The sequence below is a fragment of the Tetrao urogallus genome, assembly GCF_951394365.1.
Source record: "Tetrao urogallus genome assembly, chromosome: 2".
NCBI lineage: Eukaryota > Metazoa > Chordata > Aves > Galliformes > Phasianidae > Tetrao > Tetrao urogallus.
In genome coordinates, this window is record NC_136814.1 from 10,943,848 (window position 1) to 10,967,541 (window position 23,694).

Genomic DNA, 23,694 nt, shown 5'->3' on the forward strand with positions numbered 1-23,694 from the left:
CTAACTATTCAAGAAGGATAAAAACCATGATGACTACTCTTGTAAGACTATGTATGATGAGTTCAAAAGTATCACTTTGAGCTCAAACATCTATCTCAAAAAAATATAATTCATGCCCAAAGATGTTTATATATTTTATTCAATACATAAGGGAATTGAAGGAGTTATAATATGGAAATTTTCAAAAAGATATGAATATTGGATGACTTTTTTTAAAAGTTAACATGAAGAAGCAAATATGCACAACAAAGATTGATGTAATATATTCAGAACCCAAACAAACAAATCTAAATGCTGGCTAGCCTGAGACATTTGAAATTTACTTCCTTAAAAAACAGAACAAAACAAAACAAAAAAAACTTTTCACAGTTCAAACCATAGCTGGCATCAAGTTCTAAATATCTGACAAGGAAGAGTATCTCTTACAGTGAACAGCTGCATGAACAGTCCTCATTTTTTCCACAAAACAGAAACTCAGTAGGACAGTTAAAATAAACCATGCTCTAAACAAGAACACTTTGGATCCACAGAGTAATTGTTTCTATAACAACCAAATATTGAGGCAAGTAGCCCAGCTACATTTTAGAAAGATAAATCACCCCACATGTAATTTTCTTGAAACAGTCACAGATACAGAACCACAGAAGGTCGTGAATTGACAAGAATCTGGGTTCAGTGAGAAACATTTCCCAGAGCAAAGCGTGTAACATGGTTTTCATTGCCTTCTCCAGAGGCATCTGTCTATTTTCTCAGACAGGATACTGGACTATATTATTTTAATGCGAATGAAAATAAAAAGAAAAATTATAAATTCCATCTAAAGTCAGAAGGTCAATATTTTATTAATGTAATACTTGTTTTTGTTCTGAAATTTAAACATAAGAAACAAAATGGAATAAAAAATACTGGTAGGAGACGTATTCTCCTTATCTTCTAGGACTCTGACTTAATTCACTAATTTAATTCTTAGGAACAGTCTTCTTAACAAACAGTTATTTTAGCAAAATCACACCATATCCATTTGATTTTTCTCATGGAATAATATAATTTTCACTGAGAAGATTGTGGTGTATGTCAAAGAATTTATCAGAAAATTTGTATGGCAATTGGGGTTTATTTTAACGCTAGTCTTATTTCTAGCAAAATTTATCATAATTTTATATATTTTTCCTTCTGCTGAGTTATTACGAGAAATAATATTCCCTTGTGTGTTTCAGTACTAGAGACATTCTTTTTTAGAAGGCCTCTCGTGCTGTCTTTATCTATAAGCACTCAGCCCAGCCAACAACAGCACTGCTACATGTCATATTTTTCTCTGCTGTAGACAGCATGCCCTTAATATTCGAGTAGAACTCCAGTCCTTATTCTGTGATTCATATGAAATCTCCCACTGAAGAGAGTTTAGATACTACTGGAACTAAGAACATGACTGAATGCAATATATCCAATACTTTCCTAAATTTCACTCCCATATAGTTTGAATAACATAAATGAAGCTACTCTCAATTAGTGAGGCAAAAGGACAGTCAAGCCTACTGGGAGTAAGTTATCACAGAATCATAGAATGGCCTGGGTTGAAAAGGACCATAATGATCAAACAGCTTCAACCCCCCTGCTATGTGCAGAGTCACCAACCACCAGACCAGGCTGCCCAGAGACACAGCCAGCCTGGCCTTGAATGCCTCCAGGGATGGGGCATCCACAACTTCCTTGGGCAACCTGTTCCAGTGCATCACCACCCTCTGAGTGAATAACTTCATCCTAACATCCCTAAATCCATGACTAAAACTCCCCTGTCTCAGTTTAAAACCATTCCCCCTTGTCCTATCACTATTCACCCTCATAAACAGCCATTCCCCTTCCTGTTTATATTCTCCCTCCAAATATTGGAAGACCACAATGAGGTCACATCAGAGCCTTCTCTTCTCTATGCTAAGCAAGCCCAGTTCCCTCCACCTTTCTTTATAGGAGAGGTGCTCCAGCCCTCTGGTCATCTTAGTGGTCTTCTGGATCTGCCCCAAGAGCTCTGCATCCTTCTTGTGCCAGGAGCCCCAGGCCTGGACGCAGCAATCCAGAAATATAATACTTTATATACTAGTTATAATAATATGGGATTTTCAAAGCAAATATACTTGGTGAAACTTTATTCTTCTGAGAAAATTTTACTTCAAAAAAATTTAATGAGATTTTCAAAGGTGAAGAAGAAGGGCAGGGAGACTTAGATGCTATAAAAAATGCTTCCTAAGGCCTGAAAGGCTCGAGGCCATTGACTCTTCAAACCTATTTAAGTCTATACACTTATTTTCTAATCTCTTAAATGTGCAAGTCAGGATTAAAATTTTTTGGAAAAGTTGATTTTCTTTTGTTTGTTTTTAATATTATTGATTCCTGAAGTGCTCATTACACCACTTAAAACTGAACCCTGTGCCCAGCCAGAAATACAAAAGCACACAAAATCTAAGCTTATACATAATGTAGATAGATAGGTCTTGACAGAGAATGGGTTTTAATCTTTCACCTTGAAGGAAAAAGGTAGTAACTAGGACATATGGTCAAGATTTCAGATAAAAATGGACACTTTGGTATTTTTTCCACATACAAAACATTTCTAATTAAAACAAGACAAAGAGCAAAATCTCAAAAGTTTCACTTCACATCACCACAGTTTGAGATGATCCTCCATCCTTCAACAACGGCAACCTCTTATTAAGGGCTGGGGAAAATTTACGCAGTCCAGGAACAAAAGACCATAACTCAACAACATAATTTCTATGCTGACTATAAAGAAATAAGTAACAATAGCCAGGATTTCCTCCTTGACAAATGAGGTTGTTTCACTTGTACTTCCACTTTTTTATTTCTGAAAAGATTAAATTATTAATTACAAATCAGTTCAGTATCTTTGGTAGCACATAAGTAGTTACTAATCCCTTCATCAAACCTCACTGATCTGAATTTAACTTATCTTTTTTTTTGATCAACAGAAACAAATTCAATTTATACTGGTATCAGTGAAAACACTGTCTTCTATTTCAAATGAAATTAGAAGCTGAATACTTCAGGATGAGTCTAAGCAAAAAGTATGTCTTGTTACTATTTTATAAGGCTTCTTGGTGGCCAAGGACCATGTGAGGGGGATCCCACTGATGTCAATTCTAAAAACATTGTAATTGATTGAAGCCAGTATTTCACTCTAATTTGTGGATTCTAAAATTATTTTCAGTATCATCATCTTACAACCACTATACAATACATGCTTATATATAAAAAACTATTTCATGAAGATTCAATCTAAATACAAAAATGTTATTTAAAAATAGCTCATTATCTCACTAATTCTGTTATTTAAAGATAAGATTTTTTCTGCCTCATTTTACATGCAATTATACAAACTTTTCACATAAATATATGTTCAAAATCACTTTAAATAAACACTTTCAATGTATATGGGTTTATAATTATATATAAATGATTATTGTTGCTTTAATCAAACTGCTACAGCTCACAATTTGCTTTTTAGTTTATAATGAGACCTAACTCAAAGGTGCAAAGACAACTCAATATTTTATGTACACCTATATATTAAGTAGTACTATGCATTAAAAATTCCCCCTCAAATACTAAATTTACTGACATGATTTAGAATAAAATAGAAGATACCTCATTTTACTGTTTCTGGGACTGTGTGTTATTGAAAAAAACAGACTTCTTATTCTGTTGAATTATCATTTGGCCTTTACTTACTAAAACTTATTTTAAGATGTTTATAAGGTTTGGTTTTATTAACAAATGGCAGATGAGAGATAAACAACTGATAAAGCAAACAAGATGCAGAATGACTGTGGTGTTTTGGGTACTGACACTAAGGACAGAAGGTATTACATAATAAAGCACAGTCACAGATGAAGTTTTCTTTTTTAAAATGGGTGAAATCTGATAGAAATGACAAAATTATTCAGCTATAAATGTCAGGCAGCTACTCAGGGAAGACCTTCATTTGGCCTACGTAGTATCTTATTGATATTTACTTTTTACATTTTACACTCAGGTCTTTGCTCTCAAATTCTGACATGAACATTACATTCTCACTTGATACATTTGGTCTCATTTCATATGTATACCTGTAAGTTACATTGTAGGTACATAACACAGGTAATCTCTATGCTTACATAGCTTCAAGCAGTGGTACACTTAGTAGCAAAATAATATGAATTCTGCATGTATCTGCATCAAATGTTCACAATCCTTCCAACCACAAATAACAATGGGCACTGAATACGAACCATATTTTACTCAGTGCTTTATTTGCAGATGGGACTCAGGAAACTGCTGTTTTTCAAAGCTCTATCTTCCTCAGGAATTTTGCAGTCATGGAGTGTATGCTTCCCCCTTTTGTATTCTCTCTTTAAGACTAGCATTGTAAATGGCTAATACATCACAAAGCAATACCGCTCACATATGTGTAAAATCATAATCCTCTGTCTAATCTTCCTCCTCAGCAACAATTTAAGGAATTCCCAAATAAATCACTGATTTTATTCAAATAACAGACCAGAAGTAGGTATCAAAACAAAACAGACTCTGGATCTCCGCTACCCTACAAAAATAAACCCAGGTCATCTTTGCACTTCATCCAGCAAAATTTCTCCTTGTTGTTTTCCCTTTTCCCAAAATTAATTGCCAGCAGCTGCTCATTGCAAGCTTGCCCACCCTCACCCTCAAGTAAAATGCTGGCCACCCCCTCCCAGCTGGGAAGCACCTGGCACTGAGGCCCTGTCCTTTCTCCATCCCAGGACATCCCCACATCTCACCCTGCCATCAGAAGATACCCAGATGATGTCTTCCTCCCCCTGCTCGCCCCTGAAGAGAACAGAGGAGTGATGGCACCATGGTCTGCCACAGAGACACGTGGGGAGAGGAAGGCAGGAAGAGAGGAGGCAGCAGGGAGGCAGCGGGGAGGGGAGCGAGACCCACTCATACAGATGAAACTCCATGCAGGCCTGACCTCCTACCCATCCCCTCCACTACACAAAGGGGGTGGTGGGGCAAGCTAAGATGGTGCCTTACCTTCACTGCAGTCCTTCCCCCGAAAGCCCGTTTGGGAGCAGTCGCAGACAGCCTGGTCATTGAGCACCGAGCAGACACCTCCGTTGAGGCAAACATCCTCCCGAGCACACAGGCGGCTCTGCTCATCATCCAGCCGCACCTCCTGGCTCTCCACCGGCGACGTCTGTGTGTAGTTGACCCGAACATCTGTTATCCAGCCCTTGAAGGGCTCCCGGTCCTTGACAGAGGAGAGTGTCAGCTTTAGAGTCGCCGACCGCAGCTCCGGCGGGAGTCCCCCCAAGAAGAGGCCACTGAACACAGTCATGTCCCGCCGCTTGGACTTCACCTCCACCCACTTCGCCTCAGCCCGGTCAATGATCAGAGTGGTGTTCTTGAAGTGGCGGCGGATGACCACGGCATGCCAAAGATTGTCGTTGACTGCCATATCAGAGAGCAAAGTGGCAGGCTCAGCACAGAAGATGGAGAAACTGAGCTGTAGCCGCCCACCTTGGGTGAGGATGAGCTCCAGGAAGTCACAGAAGCCCTCATCGTCAAAGTAGAGCACCAGCCCACTGGAGCTGCGCGTCTTCATGTTGAAGCTCATCTCGCTCTCGCAGCAGGCATTCCACTTGGGGAAGCGGGTCCACTGCCCCTCGGCCCCTGGAAACTCCAGCCCGCTGCCCAGCTCAGCCCAGCAGCCCAGCAGCAGGGCCAGCCAGAGCAGCAGGCAGCCCCCGCGCCGCACCAGCGCCGCCCCCATCCTGCGCGGCCTGGGGCGAGCGAGTGGGGCGGCAGTGCCGGCGGGGGGCGGCGCTGGGGCCCCAGGGGCAGACAGGGTAAAATCTTGCTGGACACCGGCCACGCTCGGAGCTTCAGGCGTGCTCACCCCCGCCACGGGACGGGGGGGGCTGCGGGGGCCCCGTGGGATGGAGGGGAACACTGAGGGGGCCAGAGGGGAGAAGGTGTCGGTGGTGTTCTTCACTGATCAGCCAAGTTTTGAGAAAGGTGTCTGGGCGTGGGTGAGTCAGCAGAAATTTTCCCCAAAGCCAACATTACCAAAGCGGGAGATATAAAAACAAGACTGGTGGCAAAATCCTCTCCTCCAAGCAGATCCAGGAGCTCAGCAAGAGTGTAGCAATATCCCAGTGTGTGTGTACCTCTTTTTACATCCTATCCACCAGCTGTAGTTTCCCAGGAAGCCAATTACGGATCCCAGTGCTGCCTCCCCAAGACGTATCCTCTTGTCAGATCACGGAATGCCTGCCATGGTGCTGGAGCAGCGTCAGCAGGCGACAGGACTCATCGCTCATGGCTTCCTGAGCTGCCTCAATCCCAATGGGGTTGAAACCCAGAAGCTGTCAAACAGCCGGGCGGCTATTTGACATGCACAGCCTGACAGCTCCTCTTCTGCTCGCTTGTAAAAGGCCAAGGCTAAGATCCAGGGGGTGAACTCTTCTATTATTTTTGTTTCTAATCTGCAAGGAATCAAAACAGAATAATAAGAAACGACGACTAATAATAACAAGTGAAATCATAAAGTTGATCAATAGTGTACACTTGTGATTAATTTTTCATTTGAGCCGCTGTTCAGTGTTAGCAGTGAAATGCTGCTGTAATTTTGGAGTTACTGAGAAATCATCATAACGTGCAGTGCTAAGCTTAAATCCAATGTATATGCGTACACCAGATCACATTTTTATGGTTTAATCTGTATGTAAACTACTTACCATTCCAAAACTTGCAAATATTTTAGGAGCATGTATTATTATTATAAGACCGATGCTAAGAAGTATCCTAAAAGATATTGCTTATCCTGCTATTTGGTTTACTGTAATTTATTTACAGAAATATCAGCACCTGTGAAGCTATAGGGTCCTATTAATGCAGATGATGGTACAAAGCCTGGTTCTAGTTCTTTCTAACATAGCTCAAAAACATAATAAAGGGACAGAGCTCCCAGCAGGAACTGGCAGGCTCTGCTGTACATGGCACACCTACTGGTTTATTTTCATGGGGTGAGGAAGAATTGCAATGGTTTCTTAGAAGGCTTTTTGAAAATTTCAAACTGCATTTTTCTCTGACACCTGGTTTCTTTTGCAGCTGATATTCTCTGTTCTGGCAGGGAAAATCCAATTCAAGCCGGCTCTGATGCTGACATTATTCACAATGCAGATCAGCTAATCCCAGGTGTTAGTCCTCTGAAATGGGTTGCAGTATTTTATGTATGTTTACTCAGCCATCCTTATTTAAAAGGACATTCCTCATTTAAAAAATAACACATATGCCATAGTTCACTCTCTTCTTCTGAAGCGATCTCTGCATTTAAAGCATTTCAGCAGAGAGGCTCCCCTCTCTTTTCTTCCTCCAAGCCGCACAGTGTTTTCCAGGAGGAGTGTGTGAGCAGAGATCTCCTGATGGAGGAGAGAATCTCCAACACTTCCCTCTCCTCAGACAGCAGCACTCAGGCAGAACAGCACGGCCAGAGCTGCCAAGCCCTTCTCAGGCTACTGTGTGCGGGTATGCATCTGCTGCGAGGGGGGGGGGAAGGGATGTGCCTGCCGGGGCAAAACCTGCACACACCTCGGCTGCCTGCACCTGACACGTTCTGAACTGCTAAGTCACCTCCTACTCTCTCTTTATATTTAATTTCATTTCTCTAAATGTCAACACGTTTATTTTTATTATTTGTCACATGCCAGGCAGGCAAGAGAAGCGAAAGGAAAGCAAGAAGAACCCTCAGAGGTTAGAACTCCCAAACCCATCAGGCAGAGGCCAGCCATGCTCAGTCGCTACCGGGCACTGCAGGGCATCAGCGAGCCCCATGGTTTTCCCCGCCTGAAGCCGCTGCCAGCAGTCTTCCGGCAGTCCCCCTCCCCTAAAAAAACGCCGTGCCCGGGATGGCTCGTCGAGGGAAGTAGGCAACACCGACCCCCGACGGGAGCCTTTGGGGCACCTCTACGCTGTCGGGCGGGCAGGCACCGCTTCAGCACCACGAACAGCTCCGCCCTGTGCGGCCCGACGGGGCGGCGGCGAAGCGGCTGCCGCCTGCGCCCGGGGCTCCCCGCAGCGGCGGGGGATTGGAGGGGGGGGGAAGCTGCACGCGAGTGGGAGCACGAGGGATGCCCCGGGGGCGGGAGGGAAGGGCGAGCGTAGGGCGGAGGGAGGGAGAGGTTGCGGCGAGGAAAAGGGGTCGGGGAGCTGTGCGTGTGCCGAGCTGGGGATGGCCGGGGCAGGGGACGGCAGGTGGGCGCGTCGGCGCGCGGCCCAAGGGTGAGGGATGAGTGGGGAGGGAACGCGCGTGGTGTGCAGGGGAAGCACGAGCAGGCAGGTGCCGCGAGGCAGGAGCGAGCGCGCCCGCGTGCACGGATGCGTGAGAACGCGCGTGTGTGTCTGTGTGTGGGGGGGTGCACGCGCGCCGCCGAGCGTGCAGAGCGATCCCTACAGGTGTCCGCGGAGAGCCGCCGAGTGGGGATCCCTCCCGGAGAGCCGCCCCGCCGCCGGCTGCGGTGCCGCCCGGCCCCCGCCCGCGGAGCGGCAGAGAGAGGACGAAAGGGAGAAAGAAATGAATAATAACAGTAATAATGAAAGAAAATAAAGGGGGAGGGGGGAAGGGAGAAAGATGAAAAGATTGAAAAGGATAAAAGGAAGACCCAAGGAAATAAATAATAGTAATAAAAAAGCCACAGTTGCTTATTTATTACTAACGATATCATCCACACAATCAGTACACAACGCGGTCTCATCTTCAAAGCAGAAGGACACTGTCATTTCCTAGAGGGGACGATTTGGTCATGTATACACCACTCAACCGGGGTCTCAACTGCCAGCCGACTCCTTCCAACCCCCTCTTCCCCCCTCCTCCCCCCCGGCACTGTATGTGTCCGCACACGCATGTAGTGAGAAATATACACAAAGCAGCACTAACAGAGCAGCGCTTTCAGTGCCTCAGCAGTGCATCAATATCCTTCCCCCACCTCTCCATAGCCATATATATATATATATATATATATATATATATATATATATTTTTTTTTTTTTTTTTCCTTTAAAAATGATGATTTGATCACAGGTGCCCCGATGGAGCCTTTCCAAACGGGCGGCAGGGAGCGCGAGGCACCCCGAGGTCAATAAATCCCGCGCTAACGGCAGGTCGCGGCACGCACCGCCCCGGCACGATCCTCATTGTGCCCAGCGCTCGGCATTGTCTCCGGTGTGGGGAAGCCCGGAGAGTTCGCAAATCACCGGATGAAAAGAAAGGAGCTGGAAAACAACCTTGCTGCGGCCAAAGGGAGAAGCGCTCCGATTGAAAAGCAGACTTAGCGGCATCATTAATCTTTTCCCTCCGTTTCCACGTAATTTCTAGAATCAAATTCTTTCCTAGGCGGCCGCAATGATCGATTTTGCTACCTCTCCAGCCTGCAGACGTATTTATTTTAATACGCTTGTGATAGAATTTCTCCCCCTTCAAAAATGCACACCATCAGCAGGAACCCGCGCGGTTCCGAACGCACCGAGGCAGCCGCCTGCCCTCTTTCTTCTGCTTCACAATAGGAAATGTCCCAAATTGCCCATGCACTTCCTGCACAAGCCCCTCGCCCACCCCAGCCCGCCGCCAGCACACAGAGATCCCATCGCGATACGCATCCCCATCGCTTCGCGTTGCATCCGAGCAGCTCCCGCCAGGGAAAACATGCAGCACATTGATTCATCCCTCCGCTCACACAGATCCCACCCCCCACCCGCTTCGGCACGGGAAGAATCGCCGCATCCAACCTTTAACTTCTCCCTCCGCTCCTCCATCTCCGCTCCCCGCCATCTACCTCCCCACAACGCCGCATGCGAACCCACCAGCCTCTCGCGCCTCCTTCTCCTCTTCCTCCTCCTCCGCCGCGACACAGCGGGGCTCGTCCTTCCCGGCGCCGCTCTGCCCGCACCGCGGACACGCCTTACCTGCGCGGGGTGCCGCGGGCCGGGGCAGGCGCGGCCGGAGCTGCCTCTGCCGCTCGCCGACGGAGCGGGCGCTGCTGCGGGTGCGCGGCGGCGGCGGCGGGCGGGGGCGGCCGCCGGGAGCGGGGGGCGGTGCCGCCGCGTGACGCCGCCGCGCCCGTCTGCCCGCCGGGGGCGGTGCCGCGCTCGCTGCAGACCCCGGCCCGCCCCGCCCCGGGCCCGCCGCGCCCCGAGGCTCTGCACTGCAGCGGGCACGGCCCGGGGAAGGGGAGGTGGGCGCCGCCGAGGGCGGGGGCGGGACGGGGAGTCGGCTTGGTGCCCTCCCGTCTGCTCCGCTGGCTGGGACAGCTCTGCCGGTTCCCTCCTCGCCACGCTGCTGCTTTGCGTGCGGTGCGCTGCTCGGTTGGATGGTTCTAGAGCCGAAGCTTTCTGGAGCATGCAGTGCCTGTAGGAAAATGCCGGTGTGGACTTGTAACCGAAGGATACCTTCCGGGCCTGGGGGGTGGTCTGTTGGAAAGTCTGGGCGCTGTTGGGCGGTGTGTTAAAACTGTGTGAACGTATGTTGTTGCCCAGCGCTCACAAACTATTGAAGAAATCTAAGGCTTCTTCAGCTGGTTGGGTTTAGCTGCTTGGAAGGCATCGTGTCATATCAAACACACCCAGTTGTGTCCAGATGGTGGCCTGCAGTCTTTGTGCTCAGTGGCCAGGAGAAAGGTGCTGGCTGGGAGCTGCCGGTACCCAAGCCAAGGTTCTTACACTCTTCAGACTCCGTAATGATTCTGTTACACTCAAAGAATCACAAGAGCACCCCCAGCATCCTTTTTTATAAAGGTGTGTGCAGCCAAACTTTTTGTTTTCCAAGCTGAAAACAACACATAGCCATTTAGTTTTGAACTGAAGCTCCAGAAATGTGTGTAAAAAACCCTCATTCTCCCAGCTCTATCGCAGAGGACTTAGCCTTATGATCTTTTTTAATGAATCAGGCATCCTTTGATGATAAATTTGGTGAAATGACCAAACAACAAGAATAGAAGCTTGCTAGACATGCTACATATCTTCAGTACGTGTAACATCATCAAACTTCCTTTTTATTCAGCCAGATGATACCCATATCCATTTATTTTCAAATAAAGTGAGAATTTCTCCTGACAGTTCTAGTAACTTGACCTGTGCAAACAGAACAAGGAGCAAATCTCTCTCCTGCTATGAAAAGAATATAAATTATAGGCTTCAGCAATAACAAAAAGGGAGACATTTTTTTAAAGGAGCAAAATTGCAGACTGATAGAAATCAGTACTCATTATATATATATTAAGTAATAAAAAAAAAAAAAAAAAACCTATTTCCTAACTGTGGCCTAATTTTTAGCTTATGTGCTTATGGTGAAAATATGGTAATGCTTCTAATGTTCTTTGCCTCATCCCCAGAGGTGCCCAAGGCCAGGTTGGATAGGCCCTGTGCAGCCTTATTTGGTAAATGGCAGCTCTGACCACTGCAGGGGTTGGGGCCGGGTGGGCTTTAGGGTCTCTTCCAATTCAATCCATGTTATGATTCTGTGACTCTCTGATTCTATGATACGATTCTATGATTCTCTTAGATGGAGAGAATCAAAATCCAAGCCCAATCACTGGTATGGGTGGATGTGCTGGCGCAGGTGGAGGCTTCTTCCGCTTTCCAACTAAAGGACAGCCCAACTGTGCCAACTAGCACCAGACAACATTCACATTTCTTTAAGCCTCTAGCAAGAATCTTGCCACTCTTAGGGGGTGGCTGGGAAGAGCCTGCAAATAAATAAAGCAATTAGACAATTAGTTAGTCAGGAAGATACAGGGAAATGTTGAGACAATAAAATTTCCTGAATTTAATTCAGTTTTTGATTGACTTCTAAAAGAATTTGTTTTTGTCATTCTCAGAAATTTTTGCAGCCTGTGGTGTCACAGCTGATTCATTCTGAAGCAGCACAAAAATAATTAATAAAAAAAAAAAAAGATGAAACATGATTTCCAAACCATCTCTCTTTGTATATCTTTCAGGCTTACACATGTATGGAATATCTTGTAGCACATGGTCTTACAGAAACTTGACTTCTACTGCATAAATTAGTGCTCTGAGTTATACTGGAAATATTCATACGTTTTAAAAATGGTAATGATATTCTTAGAAACAACCCAACTATATTTTCTGTCACAGGAAACGTAGTACATTATACAACCTGCAAGTTTAAGATCTGGTGAGGGATATATATTGTCAGGAAGAAAAAGTGTCTCTGAGTCATTGAAAGGTACATGTATGAAATTGTCTAGTGGTTGTAATTTTAAATAAGAGGTTTGTTGGCTAGCTCAAGTGAATGCTGAAGCTGTCTCTTAGACACATACATGCGGCTGACACGACTGTCAGAGCTAATCAAAAAGTAATCACCCTGTCAAGGAGATGCATAAGAATTATGAATTGTTCTGCTGAGAAAAAACGACAAATACAAACAAACAAAATGGAAACCAAACAGAAGGTTCTTTTTGAGAACTCTGGCTCTCTGGGAAGGCATGAGAGATAGGAGGAGGGATAAAGTTATTTCTGGGACAGAGACTGCAAGAACTGTTCTTACGCTTCTAAAGAAAGAAAACAAAAAAACCCTTTTCTTTGCTCAAGTGGTTTAGGGGAATGTCCAGTGACAGGGGTGTTAGATTTTTGGAGTACCTCAAAGCTCTACAGCGGTTACAAGCACTCCATATTTTTGACATCTTTTCCTTCTCTGGAGCTCTCATCATTAATTATTCTAAATCAAACCAAATAACTGAGAAGAACTTCAGATTCCATAGAAAGCTGACCATTACACGTTGGGTTACAAGTTTCCATAGAGGAAATTCAGCAAGTGTTTTTTGGTCTTATTTTTAAATGATGCATTGATACCTTTTGAACTTAAAGGTCTGGAGTGAAGAACAGACAAGAAAACATTGAGATGTAGCAGAACTATTATCTATATTGCACACAGCCAGTGAGCTTCAAAGAAGCGTGAGGGAATAAAGTTATAATTTCTGCATACTAGTTGCCATATTACAGTTCAATCACAGATGTGAGTGACGAAAGTACGGGTAAAATTACAGTAAGAAGAAAGTAAAAGACACCTGTACTTGAAGTACTTGAAGATACTGAACTAAAAGAGAAAAAAAAAACGTATGGTTAAACAAGATGAGTTGCAGCACCTAATCGAAAATAGCACTGGGATATTTGACTCAGACATATATTTGAACTCCGAAAACAGAAATGAGAGGTAACTAACCCCATGTGAGTTAAATGTAATCTCTTCTGTAGATAATTCATTTTTTGAGCTTGTTTATGCCTAATTTTGGAGGATTGGGATGTTAAAATCTTGCTTTAAGCTAATTCTGAATAGATAGATAAGTAATGAAGTAAAGGAGATGTTTATAAGGATTTAAATATTTGTTGACCTTATACTCCATACTAGAATTTAATGACATTTCTGCTATTTCAGAATATACAATTTGTGTTGTAATGTTCTGGTCATGAAGACTGGAGACTCACATAGTTGTATGTAGATTTTAGTCTCTAAAAATATTGTCCAAAAGTATTGTCCAAAGAAAGCAAACATCATTAGAAAATGTGTAGGCTATTTGATGATCAGAAGATATTTCTGGACTTGGTATGTTCAAAATCTCAGCTAACCACAAGCCATTTCAAAACTTTAAAATAAATTCAAGAGAATTTAACAGTAATAAGTAATATCTTGCCAAAAATCTCCATTCAGTCATCGGGATGAACTTAGATGACACTGTTGTTGGCTCGGTAGCTTCATTGCAGGGAGCTGTTTTAAGCAGTAAGAAAAATAGACCTGATTAATAGTTCAAAACATAAATATTGATGGTATCTATGTCAATAAAACACGAGATATTGAGTTGGAAGTTTTATTACCTACCAGGACTTGTATATACTACCTGTGGGTTGATTTTTTTTTTCATGAAATGAGAGGAAGTCTCCACGACTATGAAGATGATTTCACTACTACAACATAGTTATCATCGAGAAAAATGTAGTGTAAAGCATAAGGAGACACCAGGACTTGAATTTTCCTTTAAGTGTTGTTAAGAAGAAATCTGTAGTGACAAAAACATATAATTTGATAGCTCTAAGACTCAAAGCTGACGATATTGCATACTTTTGTCATGCCTCTTCTTACTCCCTCCATTCACAAGCGTTGACAAATTAGCACAGCAGCACACACTACTAGGAGAAGTCTGTAATGAAAGACCCCATATTAGCTCTTCTGAGCTAATGAAAAACTCAATTTTCAGCTAGCTTTGTTGATGAATCTTCAGTCAGTTCTAGAATAGATTATGATACAGCACAAGTAGTAATGGTTTCCTCAGTAAACATCCATGAAGGAAGTCAAGGGGGTACAAAATGTCCTACTTAGTATATTCCTTTGGATCCATGTGAATCAATTGCATGAAGCATGGTAGAACAGAGAATAGCGGTGAGTCCACTGGCTTTCAAAGTGTATTTGGTTTGATATTAACTGTTAAAAAGAAGGTTGCTATACAAGTTTCTATATCTTGATAAGATTGATGTGAAATTGTCTCAAGAAGCTAGCTTCAAAAATCCGGAGAGAAAAAGAAAAAATTGTGTATTGATATTTTTACTGATTTTTAAAGGATCCCCTATATCTCAAAAAAAAAATGGTTGTATTTTCTGTGTTTTTTATGTCGCAACATGAAATAACATATGTAAAATATTTATTTATGGCAGTAACTACATCTCAAGGTCATCCATGACAAATTGGAATTTAGAAATAATAAGTGTAAACACAATGTGAATAGCATAGCATAGAATAACAATATAGCAGTAAAATACAATACAGTGCAGTCATTCAGTTGGAAGGAATCTACAAAGATAAACAAGTCCAGCTTCCTGACCACTTCAGGGCTAACCAAAAGTTAAAGCATCTTATTAATGGCATTACACAAATGCCACCTCAATAGAAAATCTGTTCCAGTATTGGACCATCCTCATGGTAAATAATTTTTTGCTAACTTCCTGTCTAAAACTATACTGGCTCAGCTTTGTGTTGTTCTTGTGAGTCCTGTTATTAGCAGGGAAAGAGATTGACAGCTCCCACTCCATTTTCCCTTGTCAGGAGGAGGGTGCCAATGAATGCTTTCAGCCACAAAATATAAAGAAGTGAATGAATTTTGAATAGCTGAATCTTCTTTAGCTCAGATGTGTGGTTTTCTTTTGTGTCATAGCAGTCTATAAGCAACAAAGTATAGGTAACACTCTCAGAAAAAAAAATAAAAGAAAAAGAAGATGAATTGTAGAGAACAACAATGTATTGCATGTTGTCATTGAGTGGATGATGCTCACTAAGTACTTTGAAGCTCATTTCATCTATAACTGTCTGTGGAATCACATGCTTGAAAGTAACGGGTAAGAAATCCCACAGCAAACAGATCTGGGATTAATTTTTTGCTGCAGTCCCAAAGAGATTATTTTAAACCCTGAAGTATTTTACTTAATATTTCTCGCGAAGTTCTTTATATTTAAAAGACTTTTGTAAACACTACTTATAGAATTTCCCATAATTCTTTTTTAAATCTCACTAAATTCCTATTCATATGTAATTGATGTAATTTATATGAAATTTATGATTCCTGTTTGTACGCCATTTGTATACATTTTCGTGAAATCCATTCATCATAATCAGTCATCACCTTCATCACCCATTTCTAGCTGCCTATACATATATATCACTGCATTCAGAACTCCTGTCTGTTAGGAGAGCTTCTGAACAATCCCTAAAACCTGCATCTATGAGGAAACAAGAAACTATTTTCCAAAGACCATACAAATTGAAAAACAATGTACGGCAAGCCTGAAAGGCTAGCAGAACAGCAGGATATTGTAGTGCAAATTATCAGTGTGCCCAAATCATAGATGTAGCATGCAAATTAGTTGAAGCAATCAAAGAAATTGCATCTTGCACAGCTGCAGGACTGGATCTTACGTGGGAACTTCCCTGAAAGGTGCTGAGTGCCCTCAGTTCCCGCTATCTGCTAATGCAGGCTGAGGGTACTAGGAAGAACTTATCCTATTTTGAATCAAGCCTTTTGATAGCTTCAAGAAAATCTCTGATTATTATAATTTGTTTTATAGTGTGTCACTCTACACTTATGAAAAATGAATATACTTGCTATAATTCAAGTATTCTACAGACACTTAGCTCGACTAAAAGTGTGCCAAGTACACTAAAAATATATTACTTTTCATAAGGGTATAATTTCCTCGTAATCAAAAGATATCCTCTGATTCAAAAATTGCTATGATTGTTATTTGGTGAGAACTTCTAAGGCATCAAAGCAGAGGAATATTTGTGATGTGAAGCTGCAGATAGGTGGAGATCATCAGTGTTTAAATCATAAATAATGCACCTGCACAGTAGATTCACCAGGAGAATACTAGAGTGTGCCAGATGGGTAGAATTTTTCCACTTCAGGGCAGCTTTAATGCTAGGAAACCTTGCTCAGAATCTTCACTAAGGGATTCAAGGCCTTCCTTTTCAAGAAATTGCAGTAATAGCTACTAGTTTAAAAGCTTCATACAATTTCTTCCAGTTTGGTCTTCACACTCTGTCTTGAAAGTCCAGTATTTTCATTGCTTCAGATAGGTCAGGTGTTTCCATTATAGTGCAGAAATAAGAAATAGGGGAGGCAGGTAGGGATAAGACAAGAGCCCAAGGGAAAGATGGATTGGAATGCAGCTGATAAGGAAGGGAGAGAGGATAGTCACTGAAGTTGAAGTGGTTAGAAAAAAGGAAGCAACCGAAGCTATAAAAACAAAAGTTAGTGTGGGAAACGAAGAACAAGAAAAAGGAAAGGTGAGAAGAAGGAAACAAAGAAAAATAGTTAAAAGGCAAATAGAAACCAGGTACAAGGAAATAAGTCAAATTTAATTGATGATAGATCATCTTGCCTGGGTAAAAAAAGAAGTAATGAGGTATAGGACTAATCATAAATACGTGGGCATCTTATGAATTGACACTCTAAGGAATAAAGGTTTTTCTGTTAACTACTCAGGCTATGGGGTGGAGATAGAAGCAAACTAGTCAAAATGGAGACTTTTTTTTTAGCGGCATTATGACAATGCCAGAGTCAGAACTACTGTGAGAGTATGTTAAACCTGTTGGGAGAACTGTCTGTAGCTGTTGATCGTATCTTCTGCATTCGGTTGACAGTCATGGTCTATGGCACAGCAGGATATTTTTGGGTCTCATCCTGTGCTGCTTCCAGGCTGCAGCTTGACAGTATAGAGAGTATAAAACTTCTGCTTCTAGATGTGAATGTGGTACTGTTGGAAGAGAAAAGTAACATCAAATTTTGTAATATTATTTTCCTCTGTTCAGCACCAAACTTACTCACAAGTGCTTTAAGACTTGAAATGGGCAGTACTATGTATTCTTTGTTTAAGCAATGCTAGTGATGTTTTTGTTCTTCCCTCCCAGGCAATCAATGCTGTACATTGCAATTATCATTTTCTTAGTGGCATTCAAACTCTTTAGCTCTAGCTCCGTAGTTCTTTTTAGTGCAACCTGTAAGCACCAAACCATGCCAGAATCCAGGGCAGCCTGTTTTCTCAATCCAGGAAAGCACTCCTTAACGCATTATGAATATTCAGATTTTCTGCACTACCTGGAAGTTTTTGCCGCTCACAAAAACACGCTTCTCCAGTGGGAGGGTGTGTATTTGTGTTTTCACTGGAAAAAATTTGGAATCACTGTTTGCTCCATGGACTATTTGTTTTTCCGGTCAGTGTTTCAGCTGTTCCTTGACTCTCCCATATTCAGCACATAGAGTAGCTTTTTGCTCTTGCTCTTCATCTGTGATTCTTTCCATCTATTTTGTGACCACGGCCTGTGCTGACTGTTGCTTTTGATTTAGCTTGTGCATTTGTGCAGAAATACCATAGCTACCAGAGCAACAGGAAAAGTGAATTTTGCACAGATTTACATAGTGGCAGAAGAAAAGGTGAAGTTATTGTTTATTTTAAATAACAGAGTCAAGTTCTTTCTAATGTGTTTATTAAACTTTTGTTTTGCAAGATGCGCTGTAAGACAAAAGTTTTTCATTACATAACCGGATACCCACAATAATTCTTAGCCACCCACAATAATTTGAATTAAGTTTTAAGGGTTCAGGTTTAACTGTTAGTACTAACTAGTAAATGTTCTCTACTAATATTCCTCTATTGTCATGTATGTGATGTGCTATTTTAATTCAGAGCGCATTCGTTTTCTCAACATTATATTCATTTGCATTCATTTGCTTTGTGTTCTTCATACATCTTCTCAGCCACAAACTTCTTAGGATGTAGTGACCATTAGAAAAGTGTCTTTGCCTGCTTACTGTATTTACCTCAAGTTACTTCAGCATACATTAAAACATTTAACTTGACAAATGAAAAAAGGTGAAGTAATAAAAATACTGTGCTTTTATTTGAAGATTTGTAAGCTAGATCACATTCAATTATTGCTGAGGGAAATTACTCCATAACCTGTCTATGAGATATTGTTTAGTTTGATTTCTGTATTTGTCAGTTAAGCATATAGCAATGTCTTCCAAGTGGGTAGATCATTAGTAATGATCTATTTTATAGTATTGCTGGGTCAGAACAAGTAGTTATGGTCCTGTTGATGGTGATACTATCTCAGTAATGTTGGTTATAGACAAAAGATTTGGGCTGGAATACCTCAAGGCTTTGATCCTATAATTTAGCTAACACAGAACTCCAGCAGGGCTTTGCTCCTTATTCTGAGAGCTTATATTGATTCTGAGGCATTCAATGACTTAATGCTACAGGCAGAGAAACACACAGATTTTCCTGATGTTTGCAAGTTTCAGGATGTAAAAATTATGCAAATTGATCACGGTTTGCCCAAAAAGCAAATTAGCATTGTGCACCTGTAGCAAGCATAATATGTGTATTTCAGAGAAAGTATGAACATTCAGCACATTTTTACCTCATTAGCACTCCAGGGGTAGCAGTGACTTAATTCTTTCCCGTTGAAAGCACTGTAGTTGCTACCTGTAGACGTTTTACAGTTGTCCATAAAACACGTCTGTCAAAAACAAACATAAATTTTATGAAAAGTATTGAGAAGTCAGGGTAATGATTCATTCCTTTATAGAGTGAACAGCTCTGTTCAGGTTGTAAAGCCTTTTGCATTCCAATTTGGTGGGGCATAAAAAGAAATGCCACTCCCAGAACTGGGCTGCCTGGCTTTGTAAAGCTTCAGATTTGGAAGCAGATACTTGCTGCTCAGGTTGCAGAGATCACAGAACACCTGTTCTGACCATATGAAGCTGCATTTTGCAAAGGAAGAATTAGATGAAAAAGGCTTAGGAAGAACACCATGAAACAAAATGGACTTCACTGTGATGTGGTGTGGAATGATAAAGAGATGTGAAAAATCCCATCTGTTAATGTCATTCTCTTTGTTTATGAGAGATTAGTTGTTGGATTGAGAAAGTAATCTTCAAGTCTCCACAAAGTGTTGATCACTTTCACATGAGGAGTATAAATGGTTATCATATGTTGTATTTGTCTCATGCAGTGAGAAATGAAGAAAGAATAAAATGAATGAGGAAAGATAAAAAAAAAAAATATTGCACAATGATGTTGTTAAGTTTCCTGTTATACTTTGGGAAAGCATTATTTTGGAAGCTCTCTTGCAACCACCTCTGAACTGTCTTATTAGATGAGCAATAATCCTTATGCAACAATTTTTGTTTCCTTTTAGCTGAATTACTAAAGCATTTCATTTTCTGTTAGAAATGCTTTTTTCACCTTCTCTTTTTTTCCCTGTGCTTATTTTGTTCCCTTTTAAAATACATTTTTGGTATTTTAATGTGTTTCTTTATGTGGTTATTTTTACACAATACTCTTTGCTGCTGAACATTCATCTAAGTCCACAAATGTCCCTGAAGATGCTATAGGTACTTCTGAGTAACAGCTGAACTTTTCTTTCATGTGAAAGAAATCTGTCGATAAAACATTTTTAAATTCAAATATAGACATAACACAGGATATAACATAACAAAGGATCTAACCACCTTAAGTTTTTCAACTGAACATAGTACGGGGTTATATTAACTTTCCTCCTTGCTATTGAACTGTTAACTATCAACTTAGGAGACGAACCTTACTGTCTAACTGTACATAGCCAAAGGTGCTTTCTCACTCAATCTGCTGTTTAAAAAAGCTAGCTATCTTTTTGGGTTGTATTGAGAATTTACTGGAGGGCAATTCTTGGTAATAATTTATGCCACCTATATGATAGTATATGGCCTCATCCAGAAACTTTGCTGAAATCTTTGGCAATCCTTCTTAGAAACAATATTGCCACATTTCACGACAAGGTCAGGAAAAAGTGAGGAGAATTGATGAGAAAGCTCATAAAAATCTTAGAAGACCAACAGATTCCTTTATGAAGAAGAGTCATATGAGTGAACACCTGAAAAACAGCCTCTTCCACTAACAAAATGCAAGCCTATAGAACAGTGTAAAAGACAATAGATAGGAAGGTATTATTTCGTATTTTAGGAAAAAGATACTAAGAGAAACTGAAGAAAGCTGATTCAAATCTGTGTGGGGAAATTCTTTTTCACACAGTATATAATTAAACCATGAAACACATTTGTACAGGTTGATACTGAGGCCAAAAACTGAGCAAAATTAGAAAAAGATTTGAATATTTATATAATAAGGAAGAATATACAAAATGTTGACAGTGGTGGCTGCTAACACATTTTCAAAGACTGCTAATTTTCAAGATGCAAACAAATCCTTAGAAGAATTTTTAGTGTAATTATGTGCTCTAACTTTATTATGTACTTCATCCTTCGATGTCCATTGTGAGACCCTTCTGAACTGAAAGTGCCTTGTTTATGCTTTAATAGGGAACTGAGAAGGTCTTTCCATCCCAAATTGGGCCATGAATGTCCTCTACTTCCTTCAGTGGGTTTTCTATTTTTTTCAATGTAGTTGTTACATATTTGCCATATCGTTTTCTAGGTAGGCATATATTTGTTCTGTTCATGCAAGACTTAGCCAGCTGTGTGCCAGCTGTTTGCACAGCACTGTATTTGAGCTAGTGAACCTTGCTGAGGTGCTTTTTTTTTTTCCTCAGTGAGTGTTCAAAGGGCTCTTAAAAGGCAGTGGATTTTTTGCTGAGTGATATAGGACATTTTTTTCTCTGACATCTCATTCTTATGTAGCTGTACTGTAGCCTATATGTTGACATTTAGTGACCAGTGCAGCAAATAAATATAGCTTATTTAAATTTATCAGATGTCCATAAGCTGATGTGGATTTTAACATGATATATTCATAATTTTAGTCATCAAATCAGATGTTTGCAAACAGCACAGCACATTGATTCCTTGCCTTTTTTTCAAATTTGTGGGATTTTCATTACCCAAGCTGGTCACATGAATATTTTCATGAACAAAAAATATTGATTTGAGTGCTACTGTGAAAAAAGTGAAGGGAGTTGTAGACGTCAATAAAGCTGAATTCAGGCCTGATGTTTTAAAAATATATATTCACAGTTGCTAATGTTGCTTGTAGTGGTCATCCTGCTTTGCTCACAGTAAACATCTGACTTAGGGATTTAGAGAAAAAACTTTTCTGATGTAGCATGTTTTTTGCTTCTATAATAAGGAACAGGCAGCTACTGTTTGCTGTAACGGAGCTTAAAGACATCCCTTCTCTCCTTTTTGCATTTGAAAGAATTTATCATTCATTACTACATTGTCAAAGGCAGGATTATGTCCTGTGTGCACTCACAGGAAAACCCCTGCCAACTCTTTCAGTTGTTGCCAGGAAGCCAGCGAACAGAAAATCTTTTTTTTTTTTTTTTTTTAACGAGGCATGGAAAAATAAGTATTATCTTGAAAAAAAAAAAAAAAAAAAAAGAGTCTTTAGAATAGAAACAGAATAGGAACAGAAATTATGATCCTAGACAATAAAAGGCCTGTGCACACCTGTCAAGACTGTGGTCAGCAAAATCATCTCTGTGTCCCTCTCAGGAGACCAGTGAATTTATTCTATCCCCTCTTCGCTGTGTCCTCATATAATTCAGGAAAGACATGCTGAAAGCTGAATAGTGAATGTAATTCACTTTTACTGGAGAACTCTTGGATTTAAGGTATTGAACCACTGCTATTACTGGACATACCTACAGCATGCTGAAGAGTATGACTCAAATGAGCCTGAGCTTGTGCAGTTCTGCTGGCTCCCTCACCATGCATAGAGGATAGCATTTTGCTAGCAGGAATGCAGAAAACAGTTATTAAATTTAGACAGCACTGCTAGTTACCATGAATACTCTGTTCCAACAAATTTTTTAGGGGCCTTTCCAGCGCTTTGCAGAGTTCAATGAAGACATGACATTCTCTTGAAAATTTTTTCAACCTTGAGTTCTTTCATTTTTCTCATAAAACTATCCTTAATACATTGTCCTCATTAAGACATACAAGAATTTAATAATACAGCACAAGTAATGGAATAAATCAGTCTAATAAATAATCCTTATGGCATAAATTATGCAACACAGTGTGGGTCCTTCGGGAGTAGTAGAGGAATGTAAGTGAAACTGTGACAAGGAAGATCTGTTGCATAAGCACTGGCATTTTTCCCTGCTCAGTTTGATCAATGGCTGTGCTACACAGTGGCCTTCATAATATATAATGATTGTGGTGTAAGTACACGTGCTTGCTTGTAGAAGGGTAAAATATTTTACTTTGGCACGTTTTATTGAAATTGACCAGGAAAACTTTAAAGACAGCATTAGTGGTAGGACTTTAGGACAATTACTTAGTGTGATGCATAGGTTAATAGCTGTTATATGGTCACTTCCTTGCACATCACATTGAATAATTACACTTTTTTGTTTCCAGAAACACAATTAATCTGTGATGGATGGGAGGCTAAATTCAGAGTGTGGGGTCACGCCCCACCTTGTGATGGAATAGCTGCAGATAGTTTCTGCATTTTGAAGCATTCATTTCAGTCCAGACTATATCAAATCTTTCCAGCCTTTCAGGCCATGCAAACTTAGAAACTCATATACTACCTTGTAAGAGAAAACTGATATTTCTCCTGATCTTTTCACAAACAGATGGGACAAATGAGAATTGAGGAGTTATCCAAGGACAGAAATGATGTCCTCTCTACATTTATTAAATGCTGCTTTCTAGTTTTAGGACCTTGCCATTGGATCAGGGGTAATCAATATCCCTTGAGTAGAGCTGAAAGAATAATGGAAATGAATGTTCTCTCAAATTTGCTCGGGCATGTTTTGAGAACGTACCTCAGTATTATTTACAAGTGAAGTTGACCAGAAAATTTACATTAAAATATACTGGCAATATGCTAATTAGTTGAAATAAAAAGTGTGGACATCTATTGACAACTTTTAGGTGAAAATTGCTTTTGTTGTAAAGCGTTCAAATATCTCTGACCCAACTCAGGAGAAACTTTAAAATCTGACATTTTTATTGGAAATGTGACATTTTAACACAGATGTTTTACGAAAACATTAAAACCATTCTGTTTAGTTTCAGTGTGAAATGAAAATAAATACTGAAAGCACAGCAGTTTTCGTGAAATGTCAGCTTTATTTGTAATCTCTTT

At 40.9% G+C, this 23,694-nt stretch overlaps 1 protein-coding gene across 21 annotated transcripts in view; it reads right to left on the reverse strand.

The window, feature by feature from the left end:
- NRXN1 (neurexin 1) overlaps window positions 1-5,806 on the reverse strand; it is a gene marked incomplete at both ends in the record, with an annotated part of 632,844 nt that extends 627,038 nt beyond the window's left edge. For all 21 annotated transcript variants that reach the window (XM_079550649.1, XM_079550648.1, XM_079550645.1 and 18 more), the window contains one exon: window positions 5,068-5,806. In XM_079550649.1, coding sequence (XP_079406775.1) covers window positions 5,068-5,806 — 739 coding nt within the window. The remainder of the gene's footprint in view (window positions 1-5,067) is intronic.
- Between the last annotated feature and the right edge of the window lie 17,888 nt (window positions 5,807-23,694).